Source organism: Rhinopithecus roxellana, chromosome 17 (assembly GCF_007565055.1).
Source record: "Rhinopithecus roxellana isolate Shanxi Qingling chromosome 17, ASM756505v1, whole genome shotgun sequence".
Lineage (NCBI taxonomy): Eukaryota > Metazoa > Chordata > Mammalia > Primates > Cercopithecidae > Rhinopithecus > Rhinopithecus roxellana.
The window spans coordinates 88,791,245-88,809,666 of record NC_044565.1 but is presented as its reverse complement, the minus strand read 5'-3'; the positions used below and the strand labels follow the sequence as shown (position 1 = coordinate 88,809,666).

Genomic DNA, 18,422 nt, shown 5'->3' with positions numbered 1-18,422 from the left:
GCATCTGGAAGCATTGTGGAAAGTTCAGGGTACAGAGTCCCCCAGGGCAGACAGGCCCAGACAGGCAGACCAATAATGGCAAGTTGATGGATCTGGAGTGTATTCCCTCCCTCTGCCACCCCTGCCCACCTTTGTATTTCTAGGAGCTTCTCTCTGGGCCTGTTTTCTCATCTGGAACTCTACAGGTTAGATAAGATCTCTAACGGACTGCCCAGCTCTTACAACCCAGGATGCTTCCCTCTATTCACCCATTCAGTCCCCAAGGGCCTCCATGTTACAGGTGCTAGGGATCTAATCATAAGCAAAAGACAGGGAAGAAAAATATGACCAAATAATCTCACAAGGAGACGTAAAAATCCACTGTGGCAGGTGCCATGAAGGAGGGGAGCACCAGGTGTGTTAGGACAGGGTAAATCTGTGGGCATGATGACAGAAGGTGTGGGAAGAGGTGGGGAAGAGAGTCTCTGGGAGCTGGGGAGGAGGAAGAGGGCTCAGCAGGGGCAGATGGGAGGAGGGGGGGTGGAAGAGGCTTGGAACAGCCACCATGGAAAGTGGGAGTCCAGCAGACACACACAGTAGGGCTGCCCAGCAGCTTAGAGCAACCCACCATGCACGCAGCATACAGAGACATGCAACCACGTTCTATTCACTGAATCCCGCGAAATGCCACATAGGTCATTTCAATCTGACATTCTTCCACCAGCAGAGAAGAAAAGACTATATGCTTTTTACAATTCTAGTTTACTTCTCTTTAGAATGCCCTTACAAGAACTGACTCACATGTATCACTAAGCAGACATCCACACTCAGCTATGCAATCTTTGATTAGCCAACCCTCGGTCAGCTCCTTGGAACCACGTGGGTAAAGAAAAAGCCAGCAGCTATTCCATAGACAGGGGAAGCACTCAGGGGCAAGCGATGGTCACCAAGCACCATAGCACCCAGGAGGTCCCGCTGACCACCCCAGCGCCTGGGAAATGCACTCTGTCAATCAACACTGCAAAACAGGCTCAGATACTGTGAAGCACTCAAACATTTTTTTAAAACAGGAAGACAGGTGTTTTTTTTTGTTTTTTTTTTTAAAGATAATAGCATTTGGTTTTTCAAATGTTCATGAATGATAGGGCAAATACAGAATAAATTAACAAAGTCAGTATGAAGGAATAAATTTAAAAAAAAAGAGAGAGAGAAAGCTCTCGTAAGCAAAAGCTGCCTTCCAGCTACATGGAAAAACACTCTAGTGCCCTAAGTAAATAAATAATAAAAGGATATGGAAACAATACACCCTGAAAACGCTTGTGTCTTCTCTGTTCTCCTGGGCAGAAGCGGCGCTGACAGGTTTATGCTACCGAGGTTACAGACCCAGCTAGCATTTATTTACCCAATAACACTCGCGGACTTTTCAAAGAACCAGAGAGGACATTTCAAAGAACTGACGCCATTTCTCTAGATTTATTAGTACATATATCCCATTTTTTTTTTACCCCAAGCTCTAGTACCAACTCCCAACACAGGACACCCTGATCCCGGACTAGAAAAAAGCTAAGATTCGAATTTTGACGTGCTCAGACCACAACATTTTCCTTCCCCCTGAGAGGAAGGCTCTTAAGAATACCCACAAGGAAAACTAAAACAATGCACAGTGATTTTTCATTCTTGCCACACCTAGTCCTTATTGTTTGGAAAACACTTAAATTTGCACAGGTTCTATCTGTTTCACGATTATAGCCACAGTCTTGCCCGTTTAACGTATTTTCATTTCTTTTTCTCTTTTCTTTTTTTTTTTTTTTGGAGACAGTCTTGCTCTGTCGCCCAGGCTGGAATGAAGTGGCTTGATCTCAGCTCACTGCAACCTCCACCTCCTGGGTTCAAGCAATTCTCCTGCCTCAGCCTCCCGAGTAGCTGGGACTACAGGCGCCCACCACCAGGCCCGACTAATTTTTGTATTTTTAGTAGAGATGGGGTTTCACCATGTTGACCAGGATGGTCTCGATCTCTTGACCTCATGATCCACCCGCCTCGGCCTCCCAAAGTGCTGGGATTACAGGCGTGAGCCACCACGCCCCGCCTTCTTTTCTTTTTCTTAAACATATGCTACACTACCATTAAAAACAACTTGTGCAACAAGTATGTACAGAACAAAACACTAATATACTTACTGGGAAAACAGAGCAAACAGACAAAAAAGAAACTAAAGTGGGGCTGGGCATGTTGGCTCACGCCTGTAATCCTAGCACTTTGGGAGGCCAAGGCGGGCGGATCACCTGAGATCAGGAGTTAGAGACCAGCCTGGCCAACATGGCGAAACCCTGTCTCTACTAACAAAATACAAAAATTAGCTGGGCTTGGTGGCGGGTGCCTGTAATCCCAGCTATTTGGGAGGCTGAGGCAGGAGAATCACTTGAACCCAGGAGGCGGAGGTTGCAGTGAGCCAAGATCACGCCACTGAACTCCAGCCTGGGTAATAGAACGAGACTCTGTCAAAAAGAAAGAAAGAGAGAAAGAGAGAGAGAGAAGGAGAGAGGGACAGAGAGACAGAGAGAGAGAGGAAGAGGGAAGGGAGGGAAAGAAGAAGGGAGGGAGGGAGGGAGAGAGGGAAGGAGGGAGAGAGGGAAGGAGGGAGAGAGGGAAGGAGGGAGAGAGGGAGGGAGGGAGAGAGGGAGGGAGGGAGAGAGGGAGAAAGGGAGGGAGGGAGGGAGGGAGAGAGGGAGAAAGGGAGGGAGGGAGGGAGGGAGGGAGAGAGGGAAGGAGGGAGAGAGGGAGGGAAAGCGAAAGAAAGCAAAAAAAGCAAAAAAGCAAGAAACTAAAATGGAAACAGTAACAATACAGGCTCACAGAATTTCAGAGCTACAGAGGTTTTAGTGAATAAGAGGTTAAGAGACTCGCACTAGGGCAGAAAATTGGTAGCAAAGACAGCTCTAGAATTGCTGCAGCAGGCAGGGAACTAGTCACACTTTTTTTTTTTCTTTTCTTCTGGAGACAGGGTCTCACTTGGTTGCCCAGGCTGGAGTGCAGTGGTGTGGTCTCTGCTCACTGCAGCCTTGACCTCCTGGGCTCAAGCGATTCTCCCACCTCAACATCCCAAGTGCAGGGGCTATAGGCACGCATCACTACGCCTGGCTAAATTTTGTATTTTTTGTAGAGATGGAGTTTCACCATGTTGCCCAGGCTAGTCTTGAACTCCTGGGCTCAAGTGATCCACCCATCTCAGCCTCCCAAAGTGCTGGGATTACAGGCATGAGCTACCGCGGCTGGCCCAATTCACACTTCTTAAGCCAGCCTTCCTGCATGTGACCAGTCTCCTGCTGTAGTTTGTCCCTGCTGCCCAAGCAAACCTAAGACATTCACCAGCCTAGGGCAGTGGGCTGTTCTCCATGGCATCTGTTACAGGCCTTTCTTAGGTTTAGCATTATTTGATTATGTGATGTGATTATTTTATTAAGATGTGTCTTCTCAGCTAGGCCAGAAGTTGTACAAGGCCGGTCATACCTCCCTGTGGTACAGAGAAGCCTAAGAAGGCAGTCAACATTTCCAGATCAAGTCACTTTTTCTTGAATATTAACTTTTATCGGACAGGCCCTGGGATTTGATAATACTTGATTTAGCATGATTTTACTTTCCTTCATTCGTCTGAGAGCAGACAGATTCTATGAATGAGACAGCCAAAGGTTAGTTTTCCTTCTCAAAGACTGTGAATGGTGGCTAGGTGTGGTGACTCATGCTTATAATTCCAGCACTTTGGGAGGCCAAGGCAGGAGGATTGCTGGAGCCCAGGACTTCGAGACCAGCCTGGGAGATATAGTAAGACCTTGTCTCTACAAAAAATTTAAAAATTAGCTGGGCATGGTGTTGTGCACCTGTGGTCCCAGCTACTTGAGAGGCTGAGGTGGGAGGATCGCTTGAGCCTGAGAGGTGGAGGCTGCAGTGAACCTTGATGGTGCTACTGCACTCCAGGCTGGGCGACAGAGCAACAACACCCTGTCTCATGGAAAAAAAAAAAAAAAAAAAAAAAAAAAAAAAAAAATTGTTGGCAGGGCGCAATGGCTCATGCCTGTAATCCCAGCACTTTGGGAGGCCAAGGTGGGCAGACCACCTGAGGTCGGGAGTTCGAAACCAGCCTGACCAACGTGGAGAGATCCCGTCTCTACTAAAAAATACAAAATTAGCCGGGCATGGTGGTGCATGCCTGTAATCCCAGCTACTCGGGAGGCTGAGGCAGGAGAATCGCTTTAACTCAAGAGGTGGAGTTTGCAGTGAGCCGAGATAGTGCCATTATACTCCAACCTGGGAAACAGGAGTGAAACTCTGTCTCAAAAAAAGAAAAAAAGAAGGTTTACACCTATGTATTATCTTGTTTCAAAAAAAAAAAAAAGAACAAAAAACACTGTGAACAGCAAACTGCTTGGTGACCCGTGTGTAAGTTAGTCCAACATCCCATACAAAGCAAAATGTCACTAACAAAGGCATCCTATTATTCTTAGGCAATTAGAAGGCAAAGAGCAACAGAACACAGAGAACCTGATTTTTGGCCCATGGCACTAATCTGCAGACTAGAAATCCTCAAAGTGGTTGGGCACAGTGGTTCACGCCTATAATCCCAAAACTTTGGGAGGCTGAGGCTGGAGGATCACTTGAGGTCAGGAGTTAAGAGACCAGCCTGCCCAACATGGTGAAACTCCACCTCTACTAAAAATATAAGAAGTAGCCAGGCCTGGTGGCATGCGCCTGTAATCTCAGCTACTTGGAAGGCTGAGGCAGGAGAATCGCTTGAACCCAGGAATCAGAGGTTTCAGTGAGCTAAGATTGTGCCACTGTACTCCAGCTGGGGCGACAGAGCAAGACTCTATCTTAAGAAAAAAGAAATCCTCGAAGTATGTTCACTAGAACTCCTAATTCCATACAGTTCGTCAAACAAGGCAGTAGCAGCCATCTCACCATTCCACTAAGAAGAAAAGATCAAGTCCATGGGCCCTAAAAACCTGAAAGTTTCACAAATGTTAAGGGTTAGAAGAAAAAGTAAAGGAATCCCTGAAACCCTTTAAGGAAGCAGTCAGAGCGCGGAGTCCCAGCACCGCAGGCCAGTAGGCCACCACCCAGTCCTTGGCGAATGCTGCCTTCATCTACCCGACAGCCAGGGTCTCGATCTGTCACCCAGGCTGGAGGGCAGTGGCACAATCACAGCTCAGTTCAGCCTCGACCTCCTGGGCTCAAGCAATTCTCCCACCTCAGCCTCCCAAGTAGCTGGGACTACAGGTGCACCACCACACCCAGCTAGTATTTTTTACTTTTTGTAGAGACAGGGTCTCACTAGGTTGCCCAGGTTCTTCTCTAACTCTTGGGCTCAAGTGTCCCTCCTGCCTTGGCCTCCCAAAGTGCTGGGATTACAAGTGTGAGCCATTGCGCTTGGCCTGATCTTACTGCTATTACTACATTATCCAGAAATTATATTTATGTATTGAGAAAATTAGATGTATGCACTGTAAGCACAATATAATAATAGTTATATTTGGATGGCATAATTATGGGTGATTTATATTTTCTTTTTCATGCTATTCTATGATCTATAAATGCTTTCCAATGAATCACTTGAGGTCAGGAGTTCGAGACCAGCCTGGCCAACATGGTGAAACACCATCTCTACTAAAAATACAAAAATTAGCTGGGCTTGTTGGCATGTACCTGTAATCCCAGCTACTTGGGAGGTTGGGGCAGAAGATTGCTTGAACTTGGGAGGCAGAGGCTGTAGTGAGCCCAGATCGTGCTACAGCACTCCAGCCTGAGTGACAGAGTGAGAATCTATCTCAAAAAAATAAATAAATAAAAATAAAAAGTTTTCCAATGATTATATACCAGATTTGTAATATTTTTTTTTTTTTTTTTAAGACAAAATCTTCCTCTGTCCCAGGCTGGAGTGCAGTGGCGTGATCTTGGCTCACTACAACCTCTGCCTGCCGTGTTCAAGCAATTCTTGTGCCTCACCCTCCCGAGTAGCTGGGATTACAGGCGCCAGCCACCATACCCAACCTTTTTTTTTTTTTTTTTTTGTATTTTCATGTTGGCCAGGATGGTCTCGCTCTCTTGACCTCGTGATCCGCCCGCCTCGGCCTCCCAAAGTACTGAGATTACAGGCGTGAGGCACTGACTCCTGGCCCAGATTTGTAATAATTTAAACAAAGATATATAATTTTAAGACTCCACAACATCCTCATATAGTTTTTTTTTTTTTTTAGACAGGGTGTCACTCTTTTGCCCAGGCTGGAATGCCATGGCATGATCTCAGCTCACTGTAACCTCGAACTCCCAGGCTCAGGTGATTCTTCCACCTCAGCCTCCTGCATAGTCGGCACTACAGGCACATACCACCATGCCTGGCTAATGTTTTGTATTTTCAATAGAGATGGGGTTTTGCTATGTTGTCTAGGCTGGTCTTGAACTCCCGGAGTCAAGCAATCCACCAGTCTATTCAAATAAATGAGGGTACATCTATTCACAGTAACACAGCCATTAAAAGAACATGCAGTTATGGACCGATATGAAACTATCTCTGAGACATGTTATTTAACTAAACTGCAAGATGCAGAATATATGCTACCATTTGTACAAAATTAATTTTAAGACTGAATGTGGTGGCTCACATCTGTAATCCCAACACTTTGGGAGGCCGAGGCAAGAGGATCACTTGAGGCCAGGAGTTCAAGACCAGCCTAGGCAACATAGTGAGACCCTGTCTTTACCAAAAAATACAAAAATTAGCTGGGCACTCTAGCCTAGGCAACAGAGTCAGACCCTGTCTGCAAAAAACACAAATAAGCAAACAAATACATGAATGAATAATATTAATTTTAAGACATATTTATTTGTGCATGTATTGGTTATCTCTGGAAGGCTCACCTAGAAAGTTATAGTAAAATTGCCTTGAAAGAGGGGCAATGGAGGACTAGGGGAAAGGAAAGAGAAAAACAGGTGAGAGGAAAACTTAATTTTCTTTTTCTTTTTGAGACGGAAGTCTTGCTCTGTCACCCAGGGTGGAGTGAAGTGGCATGATCTTGGCTCACTGCAACCTCCACCCTGCCTCCCCCACCCAAGCGATTCTCCCACCTCAGCCTCCTGAGTAGCTAGGATTATGGGCACCCGCCATCCACACCCAGCTAATTTTTGTATTTTTAGTAGAGACGGGGTTTCGCCATGTTGGCCAGACTGGTCTCGAACTCCTGACATCAGGTATCCACCCACCCCAGCCTCCCAAAATGCTGGGATTATAGGCGTGAGCCACCACTCCTGGCCGGAAACCTTAACTTTCACTATATATATCCTTTTTGTACTTTGGGTTTTTGTTTATTTGTTTGCTTGAGATGGGGTCTCACTCTGTTGCCCAGACTGGAGTGCAGTGGCACAATCACAGCTCACTGCAGCCTCAAGCTCCTGGGTTCAAGCATTCTTCTCACCACAGCCTCCCCAGTAGCTAGGACTACAGGCACACATCACCACATCTAACTTTTTTTTTCTTTCTTGGAAACAGCATCTCTCTGTCAGGTGCGGTGGCTCTCACGCCTGTAATCCCAGCACTTTGGGAAGCTGAGGCGGGTGGATCAGGAGCTCAGGAGTTCAAGACCAGCCTGGCCAATATGGTGAAACCCCATCTCTACTAAAAATACAAAAAATTAGCCAGGCATGGTGGCGGGCACTGTAGTCCCAGCTACTCAGGAGGCTGAGGTGAGAGAATGGCATGAACCTGGGAGACGGAGCTTGCAGTGAGCTGAGATGGCGCCACTGCACTCCAGCCTGGGTGACAGAGCGAGATTCCGTTTCAAAAAAAAAAAAGAAAGAAAGAAACAGGTCTCTCGGCCGGGCACAGTGGCTCATATCGGTTATCCCAACACTTTGGGAGGTCAAGGCGGGTGGATTACCTGAGGTCAGGAGTTCAAGACTAGCATGGACCACATGGTGAAACCCTGTCTCTACTAAAAATACAAAAATTAGCTGGGCGTGGTGGCAGGTGCCTGTAGTCCCAGCTACTCAGGATGCTGAGACAGGAGAATCACTTGAACCTGGGAGGTGGAGGTTGCAGTGAGCCATGATTGGACCATTGTACTCCAGCCTGGGTGACAGAGTGAGACTGTCAAAAGAGAGAAAGAGAGAGAGAGAGAGAGAGAGAGAGAGAGAGAGGAGGGAGGGAGGGAGGGAAGGAAAGAAGGAAAGAAGGAAGGAAGGAAGGAAGGAAGGGAGGGAGGGAGGGAGGGAGGGAGGGAAGGAAGGAAGGAAGGAAGGGAGGGAGGAAGGGAGGGAGGGAGGGAGGGAGGGAGGCTCTCTATATTGTCCAGGCTGGTGTTGAACTCCTGGGCTCAAGTGAGTCTCCTGACTTAACCTCTGGAGTAGCTAGGATTACAGGCATGAGCCACTGCACCAGGACTTTTTATGTACTTGAAATTTTGTACTATGAACATTTGTTACTAAAAGATAAACTTAAAAAGGTTTGGTGGGAAACTACACCAGTGAGTTTTCTAAGCGGCAGCTATGCATGATCTCCAGGTCAGAGGCAACCCCTTAACAAGTGCTGCCTCCAGCAGACAAAACACCGGGAAGGGCCAGGCAGGCTCCTGCAGACCCAGCACCCGCAGGGGAACTGATCGGTTTTCTCTGCTGACTTCTGGAACCAGGTCTAGACAAATCCATACTCCGGTTCAGCCAAAGCAAGAACACTGTGTCCTCTGATAACAATGTCAAATTCTCACTTGTATGTAGTAAATAAGGAATATTTTACCTTTCAGCAAAGGTGTCGAGTTTCCCCAACTCATCAGAGAGGCCAACCAGGGAATCCAAGGTCCCCACCTAGACAGATCATAAAAACGTCAGAGGCTCACAGGTTTCTGGCCAAGCATGATGCCATCTCAACAACCGGGGAGGGACTCTGTCACTTCATCTTGAATTTGTCACCTTTGGTCAATGGCCAAAGTGGAAAGTAGCAAGAACTCTTAATAGAAACCAGTGGATTTGGGGGTGTCTTCATTTACTTATTTTTGACCAATAGGATAAACTGTCATATGCCTGCCATAGGAAGGAGTGACTATGATGTTACCATCTGACTTTAGCTCACTTTCCTCTTAGAATGGCAGCTTGCTAGTCAGTCATGTTGTTAATCCCCATAGCTAAGGAAGAGATACACCAGAAAGCAAGTTAAAGAAGTTCCCATTCTTAAAAGCTTTTCTGCTCCGAGACAGTCCCACCAGTATTTATTTACTTATTTATTTATTTATTTTATTCATTTATTTTTTGAGACAGAGTTTCGCTCTTGTTACCCAGGCTGTAGTGAAATGGCGCGATCTCAGCTCACCTCAACCTCTGCCTCTTGGATTCAAGCGATTCTCCTGCCTCAGCCTTCCTGGGTAGCTGGGATTACAGGCATGCACCACCATGCCCAGCTATTTTTTTATTTTTAGTAGAGATGGGGTTTCTCCATGTTGGTCAGGCTGGTCTCGAACTCCCGACTTCAGGTGATCCACCTGCCTTTGTGCTGGAATTGCAGGCACAAGCCACTGCACCCAGCCCCACCAGTCTTTTTCTCTGTTCTTTGCTGTTATTAACCATGATCTTGAGGTCAAGGTGGGCAGATCACCTGAGGTCAGGAGTTCCAGACCAGCCTGGCCAATATGGCAAAACCCTGCCTCTACTAAAAATACAAAAATTAGCCGGGCATGGTGGCATGCACCCGTAATCCCAGTTACTCGAGAGTCTGAGGCAGGAAAATCACTTGAACCCGGGAGGTAGAGGCTACAGTCAGCCGAGATCGTACCACTGCACTCCAGCCTGGGCAACAGAGTGAGACTGCATCTCAAAAAAAAAAAAAAAAAATCTTGCTGGGGAAGGAGGCAGCTTTTCCTCCCACTTTATCATTCACCTAGGTCCTTTTCAGAGTACTTATGATCTGGTTTTTGTTGCTGTTGTTGTTGTTGTTGTTGTTGTTTTGAGATCTTGGCTCACTGCAACCTCTGCCTCCCAGGTTCAAGTGATTCTTCTGCCTCAGCCTCCCGGATAGCTGGTATTACAGGCATGTGCCCCATGCCTGGCTAATTTTGTTGTATTTTTAGTAGAGATGGGGTTTAGTCATGTTGTCCAGGCTGGTCTCGAACTCCTGACCTCAAGTGATCCTCCTGCCTCGACCTCCCAGAATGCTGGGATTACAGGAGTAAGCCACAGTGCCTGGCCATGATCGATTTCTTAGTGTAGAAATTACTACAATGTCCAAAATTGTATTTAAAGGTCTTTTCACAGAATTAGAAAGAAAAGGGTTGCTATCACGTGGTACCACCAACTAGATGTTAAAAAGTAATTAGGTTCTGAGACTTGGCAGAATTTCAAGAAAAAAAATTAAGAAAAGTAATTAGGAGGCCGGGCACAGTGGCTCACACCTGTAATCTCAACACTTTGGGAGGCTGAGAGTTTGAGACCAGACTGGTCAACCTAGTGACACCCTGTCTCTACTAAAAATACAAAAACTAGCCAGGCATGGTCATGTGCCTATAATCACAGCTACTGGGGAGGCTGAGGCAGGAGAATCACTTGAACCCAGGAGGCAGAGGTTGTGTAAGCCTAGATTGCACCACTGCATTTCAGCCTGGGTGACAGAGCGAGACTCCATTCAAAAAAAAGTAATTAGGAAATGATGAAACCTAAATATCTCTACCAAGTCAAGTCACTTCTTTCAAGCAACTTCATTTTAAGCAACTTCTGCAGGGGCTGTGTCTTCTTTTTTTTTTTTGTCTTTTTACCTTCCAGAGTCCAGCACAGTGCCTCACACACAGTATCGATGAGGGGATGCAGAATTTACTAACCCGTACAGTGTCCATTGCTGGACAAGCAGGGGAAGGCTTAAAAAGGTAGCAAGATGTGGGTTCAGAACGCACTGCTGCCACTTACCATCCTGACAATCCTCGTAATCACTTAGCCTCTCCCAGCCTGTCCCCAGAGTCAGTGGGGACAAGCTGACTTGTAAAGAGGGAAGAGAAAAAGCTTCCCGGTGATGCATTTAAAGTACCTAGCCATCAGCACCTTGCTCAGCAAATGTTAGCAAATGGGGTAGCATCACAACCCTGGGAGCTGATGGTGCAGCTGTTTTGGCAGAGGGGTAAAGTGAGGTTTGAAAGGGGAGTATATGGCAGTTTTCTACAAGAGCAGATGCTGGGCAGTCAGCGCCATCTCACCAGCACCTGTGTCATCAGCGCCATCTCATCAGCACATGTGCCATGTGGTCTGGGAGAAAGCTGTAGTGTCTTCCCTGTGGAAACCTACAGCACTTTGGGAGGCTGGGGCAGGCAGATCACAAGGTCAGGAATTCGAGACCAGCCTGACCAACATGGTGAAACCACCATCTCTACTAAAAACACAAAAATTAGCTGGGCATGGTGGCAGGTGCCTGTAATCCCAGCTACTTAGGAGGCTGAGGCAGAAGAATTGCTTGAACCTGGGAGGCAGAGGTTGCAGTGAGCCAAGATTGTGCCATTGCACTTCAGCCTATGCAACAAGAGCAAAACTCTGTCTCAAATAAAAAAAAAGAAAAGAAAAAAAGAAAGAAAAAAAAAGAATTGCATATTTCGGCTGGGCACAGTGGCTCACGCCTATAATCCCAGCACTTTGGGAGGCCAAGGCGGGTGGCCTCACCCGAGGTCAGGAGTTCAAGACTAGCCTGCCCAACATGGCAAAACCCCATCTCTACTAATAATACAAAAATTAGCTGGGCATGGTGGCACGCACCTATAATCCTAGCTACTCAGGAGGCTGAGGCAGGAGAATCACTTGAACTCGGGAGGTGGAGGTTGCAGTGAGCCGAGATCATGCCACTGCACTCCAGCCTGGGTGATAAGAGTAAACTCTGTCTCCAAAAAAAAAAAAAAAAAAAAAAAAAAAGAATTGCACATGTCTCATTCTTCTTTAATGTTAGTTTCATTGGAACTTTGCCCTCCACTCCAAGAGCCGTTAGATGCCTGGGCACGACCCAAACTCCCTTCTGCCTCCAAATCCCCTCCCTTCCCCTCCCGCAGGACCAAAGGGATCCTAGATTTCCTCCCCTGCCCCCAGGTCAAGAGTATAATCAAGGCTGAAGCCCCCCCAAGCCTGCTCATCTAAACTATATGGTTGGTCTTCTGAGATGTTGCAGACAAACCAGGAGGAGCCAGAGGAACACCCGAGAGGACTTGAGTGTGCATTTAACACACTTCCCACTTTTTGAAGCATTAGACACTGCTACCCACAACCTTGTCCCCCTGTTCATTCCTTCCTGTGGCTGCACCTACATAGATACCACAATTAATTTGGGACTACGGCATGATATCCCACCTAGCCCATCAATTCCCCGTCCATCCTCAAACCTCAGCTTGTCCTCAGAGCCCCTGCGTTTGCCTTGATACTTTCTCCTTGGCTTCCTGAAGTAGCAACCTCTGTCTCCCTCTCCCCTTTCCCCCTGACCAGTCCATCCCCTTTTCACTCCTCCCCAGGAATTTTACCTTGAAGTCAGGAATAGCGAATTTGGTATTATAAGACAGGTTGGACTTGGAGGTTACAGTATTCATCCTCTCCAGAGCTTGCACATTTTCCTTATCGCCAGGGGCAGAAATTAACCAAAACTCCGACATGCTTCCAGTCTTCTCTTACCCAGTGACTGCCCAGAACCAGCACAAACATACACAAACAGAAACAGGAGGAGAGATGTGTCAGATATCCCTGCCTCATCACTCCCTACCCTCCAATTCATCCTTTCTAGGATCTGTGAGCTCCAAGAACATCCATTTGCAAAAGCAAAGCGCTTATCTCCACCTAGGCAGCCCTCAGGTGTTCAAGAAACTCCAAAGCTCCTTGGTCCCTGCGGTGGTTCTGGCTGGTTTTCAGGAGCAGAGGAGGAGGGAGAGGTTCCTTTCTTTCTCTCCACCTGGGTGAACAACCCCTATCAGGCATCATAAAATGGGAGGACAGTAAGCTGGAGGCGGACACCTTCTGGGGGAATATTTATTTTCCTTCCATACTGCATCTTCTGGGATGCAGGATGGGGTGGAGGAAGACGTGGGATGAGGGAGGGATTTTCACAACAGGCTACGAGGTCAAACCGCAGGTCAAACTGGCCAACCTTGTGATTGCTATTAGCTTTAAAAATAGACTTCAGAAGGATTTTTTAAAAATATATACATATGTATAAGAAAAAAAAAAAGTAACAGTGGGTGAGGGGAACTACTAAAGCCTTTTTTCCACTAGGTGAGGTGCCCGCTTAGCAGAGCTGGATCCCTTGCCCGGCCTGGCCGGTGGTTTCGCGGCCGCGTCTGCGGCCTCTAAGGTCGATTCGATTCGTGCTGCTCCTTCACAGGTGTCCACACCCGCACCTTTCCCCCTCGGCCGGGTTCCCCCTTTCCGCTGCCTCTCCGCCGCGTCTCCGGACGGCTGAGGGAAAGCAGGATAAGCTCTGAGGAGCCAGAGACACCTGGTGGAACCTCTTCCTTTCGGACTCCCGGTCCCGCTCCAATCCGAGGGCATTTTGTTCTCTCCTAACCCCGCGCAGACCCAACCCAGCTCCTTTCCGCCTTGACTGCCCATGGCCTGGGGACGAACTGGCCCCCCGCAGCACCTGCGGAGATGCCACCTACCCGGCCGCGGGGGAGCGCGGGGAGGTGCCCACTGCCCACGTTCCCAATAGGAAAGCGCAGGCCGTGGCGCAGCCGGACCCCGTGCCTGTGTCCCCACCCTGCCGCCGCCTCGGGTCCCCGCTCTGCGGTGCGTCCTTACCGGGAGCAGGCGGGGCGCGGACCGCGCGGTAGGGGCTGCAGGCGACGGGCGGCAGGTGCGAGGCCGGAGCGCACTGCCGGCTCCCGGGAGGCAGCGGCTTCACTGCTCCGCGCCCCCGCCCAGCCTTTTATCTCGGGCGCGGGAGGCGGCCCCAGCCCCGCCGGATATTTGCATACGGGCCGCCCGCCTCTCGCCTCGCTCCAGCCGGGGGCCGGAGACCCGGGGAGCAGGTGGAGGCGCCGGGCCGGAGGGCGCGGAGGGGCCGCGCGGGGTCTCCAGTCCCCTACGCGCGCGGGCTGGGGCCCTGGGGGCTTCTGCGGCGCGTCCCACAGGGTCTCCAGCCGTACGACTGCGCTGCCGCGTCCCGGACGCGTGGACGGCTGAGCCGAGCGGGAGTCGGGAAAGGGCTCGGAGCTCGGAACCACCCTGCCCTCCCGCTGCGGCCGCCGCAGCCCCGCCTGGTCACCCGCTCTCGCCTCACAGTTACAGGTGCGGATCTCAGGGGAATCACCTACTCCCAGGTGTCTCCAGGCCAGTGCACGAGACAGGGCCGACCTGTGGGGAACCACGCAACAGGTGCGCAGGTGCTCAGGACACACCTGGGTAGACAGCGAAGCTTTTCCTGTCCGCGTGGGCGCGGGTGTGCGCCCGGTTACCCAGGAAACTCCCACCTCACCCTCTCCACCTTCCGAATTGCTCTGTGGATGGGGGGAAAGGGGGGGAGTTACAGCTCACCGTGCGACGATCAGAGGTGAGTTCATGATTGGTGCTATCTGGAACCAGGAGGGGGAACCCTAGAAATTAACGTGTGAAAGTTAAAAACAAGACAAAACCAAAGGATAACTCGGAGAATTCATTTTCTCTGGACTCTTTGAAGGAGAAAACTTTAAAGCATCCTTCCATGTAGGCGATGTTTTCAGTGGTTTCTGGGAAGGATAAAGATCTCAAGAGTGTCCTTGAGGGGGCATTGGAGAAGGTATTCTTGCTTCCTTAAACATGGACTCCCCCTCCTATGTAAACTAGCCGTATCTATCAACCCATCCTTGTGAATGCATCGGGTCTTTGGGAGAAGGATTTGACATCATCTGAGACTTAAGGTGGGATGGGAAGCCCCACAGACAGGACAGAAAGCTGACTTTGAGATCACAGTGGGGTCGTACTGCGAACCTAGGGTAGACTTGGAAGTCCCAGCACCTGCAGCAGGCATCATTGTATTGGGACATTAATGTGCATTAGTCAGTCCTTGCAACATCTTCCTGAGGGAGGATACCTGAAACCAAGAGATGAGGAAACCCCGGTATGTTTGAGGACATTAAGTGGCTATTCCAGAGAAGGAGTGGCTCAGTTAGACATTAGAGTAGGGTGGTCTCCAATCTTGGACTTTATCCAGGCACGCCATTTTATCTAGCCAGGGAAAACATCCTAGAGCTGCAGCAGATCTCATCTGCAAACAAGGGTGGAGATGCCCACAGAAGTTGCATGAATTGTCCAGTGTCACACAGCTGGTTATGTCAGAGCTACAGTTGGAACTCGGGCCTGTGACTATGTCCTTTCTACTGCTCCCAGCAAGCCTGCAGGACTAGATCATCAGGGTGAGGAAGAACACATGCTTTCTATTTTAGTCCACATTTTCCTGTCTGCAAGGTTCAAAGCCATGGACCTGGCTTCTCAAAGACTGGGCAACACATTTAGAAGTATCTGTGATTTTGCTCATGGCACCACTCTTTCTATAAATCTGGTTACCTGTAAATACTGGTTACCTGTAAATACTTTGTCTCTATTAAAAATAAAAAATTAGCTGGGCATAGTGGTGCATGCCTGTAATCCCAGCTACTCAGGAGGCTGTAGCAGGAGAATCACTTGAACCCAGAGGCAGAGGTTGCATTGAGCCGATATCGCACCATTGCACTCCAGCCTGGGCAACAAGAGTGAAACTCTATCTCAAAAAAGAAAACAAAAACAAAAACAAAACAAAATAAAAACAAACAAACAAAAAAAGCTTTGTTCTGTGAAATAAGAGAGTCAGACACAGACAACTCCTGGATAGGTCAGGCACGGTGGCTCATGCCTGTAATCCCAGCACTTTGGGAGGCCCAGGTGGGTGGATCACTTAAGGTCAGGAGTTCGAGACCAGCCTGGCCAACATGGTGAAACCCCATCGCTACTAAAAATATAAAAACTGGCCAGGCGCGGTGGCTCACGCCTGTAATCCCAGCACTTTGGGAGGCTGAGGCAGGCGGATCACAAGTTCAGGAGATCGAGACCACCTTGGCTAACACAGTGAAACCCCGTCTCTACTAAAAATACAAAAAAATTACCCGGGCCTGGTGTTGGGCGCCTGTAGTCCCAGCTAATTGGGAGGCTGAGGCAGGAGAATGGCGTGAACCCAGGAGGTGGAGGTTGCAGTGAGACGAGATCATGCCACTGCACTCCAGCCTGGGCGATAAAGCGAGACTCCATCTCAAAAAAATAAACAACAAAAAACTAGCTGGACATGGTGGTACGCACCTGTAGTCTCAGCTGCTAGGGAGACTGAGGCACAAGAATTGCTTGAACCCAAGAGGCAGAGGTTACAGTGAGTCAAGACCATGTCACTGTATTCCAGCCTGAGTGACAGAACAAGACTCCGTCTCCAAAAACAGAAAACAAAACAAAACTAAACTAAAACAACAGCACACAAATAACTTCTGAACATCATCTGATTAAGAAAATAATAAGGATCTACAGTGTTCCTTGTCTTCCTCAAAATCTTCCTACTCAAAATCTAAAATCTTTCTGGTCTTTCACATCTTAAGTTTCTTAAGCTGAATTTATAATGGATGATGTCTACTGCTGCAGGGGTAGCTTGACATTTTTCAAATAACTTTTTTTTCTGCTTATAAAGGTAACTCTCTTTTATTTTCTCCAACAAGAATGAGCTTGAAATTTCTTTGATTTTTAAAAAGAATTTGGCAAACAGAGAAGTTTAAAGAAGAAAATAAAAATGACTTGTAATTTCATAATTCGCTGCTGTTAACATTTAAATTCTTTGTTACCGTTTAATGCATATTCTTATATAGATGCAGACTTCTTTGCATGATTGAGATTATATATTATTCATAAAGCTTGGCATTCTGCTGTTTGCTTTCCAAAGATCAAAAAAGTTATCAAATGTATCTTATCAGTAAAGGATAATCCAATGTCATCAGAGTTTACCACAGCTCAGAACTTGAGTAAGATTTTGAAGCCAAATAAAGACGCCTTGTTGAACAACTTATATCTTGAAAAGGTGGCAAGGCAGGTCGGGGGGAATCTTGTCCAAGAGGTTGTTTGATTTGCAATTCTCAAAGGCAACCACATATGTGCTTATCAGTTTTGAGCTCACTTGTATTTTTCTCTCACAAAGATCAGCCTTTAACACAGATAAGTAGGTAGAAAACAACCAAAAGTTCTGGAACCTGCTCCCTTGGTATATTAGAAGAGTGTTATTTAGCATTTACACTCTATAAGGAAAGTAACCATGTTTCAACCTGAAGCACCATTTAGCAACCCATTGTATGTCCCCTCCCTATACAACTTTAAGTCTCTGAAATCTGCTGCTAAAAGACTTAAAATTTTATGTGCCTTAATCACTGCTTTTAAAATACTCCCCAGGTTATAAAAAATATAGTACCCAGGTCATAATGAATACCATCTCTTCCCAGGAATAAAGGCTGGGGAGGAAATGCTAGAAGCCTTGAGTCATCTCTAGCTTATTATGAATTTGACTTTGGTTAGTTATTTCTGAAATGTTTCTGCAGTTGGCACTGGTGGTGCACTGAACCAGCTGAAGTCTGTGCAACATTGAACAGTCCCGTCAGGTTTGGGAACCAGAAGGGCGAGCCTGGCCTCATTAGTCTGTTGTCCTCTGGCCACTCCCAGCTGACGTATTTTGAACTTCTTTATTACTTCATAGCCATCCAAAGATGATGCTCTTTCCAAATCAGCCCAGATATCCTTGAATCTCAATCAGCTCACGTGGGTTGTTCGGGGTTTTGCTGAGAAGACCCCTGGGAGTGTTTCTATGGGAACAGATCTATAGTACAGAAAAACTTAAGTAGAATTGTCTCTTGTGAGTCAATACGGTGCTGTAGAAACAGATTAGGCTTTGAGATCAGACAGTCGGAAAAGCCGCTTACACTTGCTATGTTTCAGGTTTCCCAGCTGAGAAAAAAGGAGAGAGAGTATGCCCACTGTTTAGGCTTATTATGAGGATAAGACGGAACAGCATTTCTGATGAGAGCAACTGAATAAGAGCTCCCCTCACTTCTCGCTCTCCAGCTTTCTTAGGTTTCCTTAGGGTTTTACACATTAAGTGCGGCACATTGTAATAATCTCTCAAAATCATCTACCATCCTTCTTCAGGGCCCAAAGTTCTCTCATCTGTATTTTCTCTTTCACCCAAAAAGTCTTTGTGATTTTAGGACAGCCATTGTTACGATTGTCATCGGTTTGGTCAGAGAAATTAAGGCCAGGGAATTCTCAGGATTTGTCCTAGTGTACACAGACGAGGAGAAGTCACCTATGTTCACTTCCTCATCTAACAAGTTTTTTTTTTTTTTTTTTTTTTTTTTTTACCCACAATATTTGCCAGGCACTGTGGGGCGTGCAAAAATAAATCAGTGTTTTCATACTAGTAG

At 47.5% G+C, this 18,422-nt stretch overlaps 2 protein-coding genes across 4 annotated transcripts in view; one reads left to right on the top strand and one right to left on the bottom strand.

The window, feature by feature from the left end:
- The window catches only part of ATP6V1C2 (ATPase H+ transporting V1 subunit C2), a 63,309-nt gene extending 49,444 nt beyond the window's left edge, over positions 1–13,865 (bottom strand). For 2 of the 3 annotated variants that reach the window (XM_010379670.2, XM_030920700.1), the window contains exons 1-3: positions 13,765–13,865; positions 12,498–12,652; positions 8,762–8,829 (exon numbers count right to left, since the gene is read on the bottom strand). In XM_010379670.2, the coding sequence (XP_010377972.1) occupies positions 8,762–8,829; positions 12,498–12,626 (197 nt within the window). In that variant the 5' untranslated portion in view covers positions 12,627–12,652; positions 13,765–13,865. The remainder of the gene's footprint in view (positions 1–8,761; positions 8,830–12,497; positions 12,653–13,764) is intronic. The other variant, XR_004054240.1, reaches the window with a different exon arrangement.
- The window catches only part of LOC115894179 (collagen alpha-1(I) chain-like), a 33,868-nt gene continuing 29,060 nt past the window's right edge, over positions 13,615–18,422 (top strand). The window contains exons 1-2 of the mRNA XM_030920529.1: positions 13,615–13,649; positions 13,774–14,253. Coding sequence (XP_030776389.1) covers positions 13,615–13,649; positions 13,774–14,253 — 515 coding nt within the window. The remainder of the gene's footprint in view (positions 13,650–13,773; positions 14,254–18,422) is intronic.